The sequence below is a fragment of the Cyprinodon variegatus genome, unplaced genomic scaffold (assembly GCF_000732505.1).
Source record: "Cyprinodon variegatus isolate N-32 unplaced genomic scaffold, C_variegatus-1.0 Scaffold1553, whole genome shotgun sequence".
Classification (NCBI taxonomy): Eukaryota; Metazoa; Chordata; class Actinopteri; order Cyprinodontiformes; family Cyprinodontidae; genus Cyprinodon; species Cyprinodon variegatus.
Window position 1 is genome coordinate 115,733 of NW_015152006.1, and position 1,543 is coordinate 117,275.

General features: G+C 42.1%; 1 protein-coding gene across 1 annotated transcript in view; it reads left to right on the forward strand.

Annotated features, from left to right (window-relative positions):
• LOC107103885 (vascular endothelial growth factor C-like) overlaps nucleotides 1-811 on the forward strand; it is a gene marked incomplete at its 3' end in the record, with an annotated part of 99,188 nt that extends 98,377 nt beyond the window's left edge. The window contains exon 6 of the mRNA XM_015403737.1: nucleotides 496-811. Coding sequence (XP_015259223.1) covers nucleotides 496-811 — 316 coding nt within the window. The remainder of the gene's footprint in view (nucleotides 1-495) is intronic.
• Between the last annotated feature and the right edge of the window lie 732 nt (nucleotides 812-1,543).

Sequence of the window (1,543 nt, forward strand, 5' to 3'; positions counted from 1 at the left end):
GTGCTCAGCTTCTGCTCCATCATTGATTCTCCCAATGACTGCAGAGTCATCCCAGTATTCCTGCAGATGGCAGGACTCTGTCTGGTCCTGGGAGTCAGAGGTGATAGAGGGGAAAAAGGAATGGAGAGAGTACCGCCCCCTGTGGTGCTTCGGTGCTGCTGACTGCTTGATTAGACAGCAGAGTCTTCAGTCTAATAAACTTTGGTCTGTTTATGGAGCAAAAGAAAGTGTAAAACACAGGAATGAAATAGAATACATCCTAAGAGCACCCTATTTAAAGCAGAAAGTCTCTTATGAGACCAGAGTAAGCAACTGGTGTAGAAACTTCAAGACATACTACATTACTGGGCCCCTTTAAAAAAAGTTTTTCTCGCATTACCTTTAAAATGTCAGCTATTTTTCCATGCTTTTAAGTTTAGAATGTGAATATTAGCAGTAATAAATGAGAAACAGAACCTTATGCTGTTGTTTGTGTCTCTCTTTGCATCTCTGCAGACATCTTCTCATCAGACTTCTGTGGCGCAGATAAGGAGCTGGATGTGGAAAGCTGTCAATGCGTATGTCGCCTTAAAAAGGACTGTGGCCCTAACCGACACCTGGACAGAAACACTTGCAAATGCGTTTGCAACATGTTGCGGGCTCCATCTTGCCCCCTGAACCACGTCTTCAACAAAGAGACCTGTCAGTGCACATGTAATAAGACATGTCCGAGGCACCAGCCCCTGAACAAGACAAAGTGCTCCTGTGAATGTAATGAATCCCCAAACAAGTGTTTCCTGAGAGGAAGGCGGTTTCACCAAGCAACATGCAGGTAAGGAGGGAAATGATGATATTTAATCCCCCCACCCCCCTACCAAGGCTTTTCCAATCAGCTTAGCAGCACACGTTCTGAGTCTTCAATGTATACACATGCAAGTTTACACTCAGATTCATTCGATGTAAATCTAAAAAAAAATCAATGATCGGGCAGCATAAAGTAATGTGCCTTGAGCTCAATGTGAAATATAAGATTGTAGCGTGCTAATGACCTCCCAAAGCTGTCACTTAGCTATTTCCGCTCCCCACAGAGGGGGAAGTACACACACATACACCTACATCCATCCATCCTGTCCAATTCTGACCCCGTGTGACCCTGTTAGAGAGTGATTTATGAGTAGAACGTAGCAATGTTTGGAACCTGGCACATGCTGGTGGGGTTTAAAACCTGTGTTGGACAAAATGGTGCTTGTTTAATTAGACTCTTCTAAATAATGTTATCAGCTTAAAGTGCTGTTGAAGTTATTTAAAATTCAAACAAGCTATGCAAGGAAAACCTGACAGTTGTATTTTATGGGTGAGAAAAAAAAGAAGCATTTTAGTTTTTCATCCAAGCTATTTTTAGCATCAGTGCTCATTCCTTTTAGATTTCATTCTCAGGCTTCATTCACTAGCATTGTCTTCTGGTGAGGTACGGAAATACCCTGGCAATATAAATGAAAAGCAATTCAATTCAGTTTATTTCTATAGCGCCAATTCACAACACAAGTCATCTCAAGGCACTTTA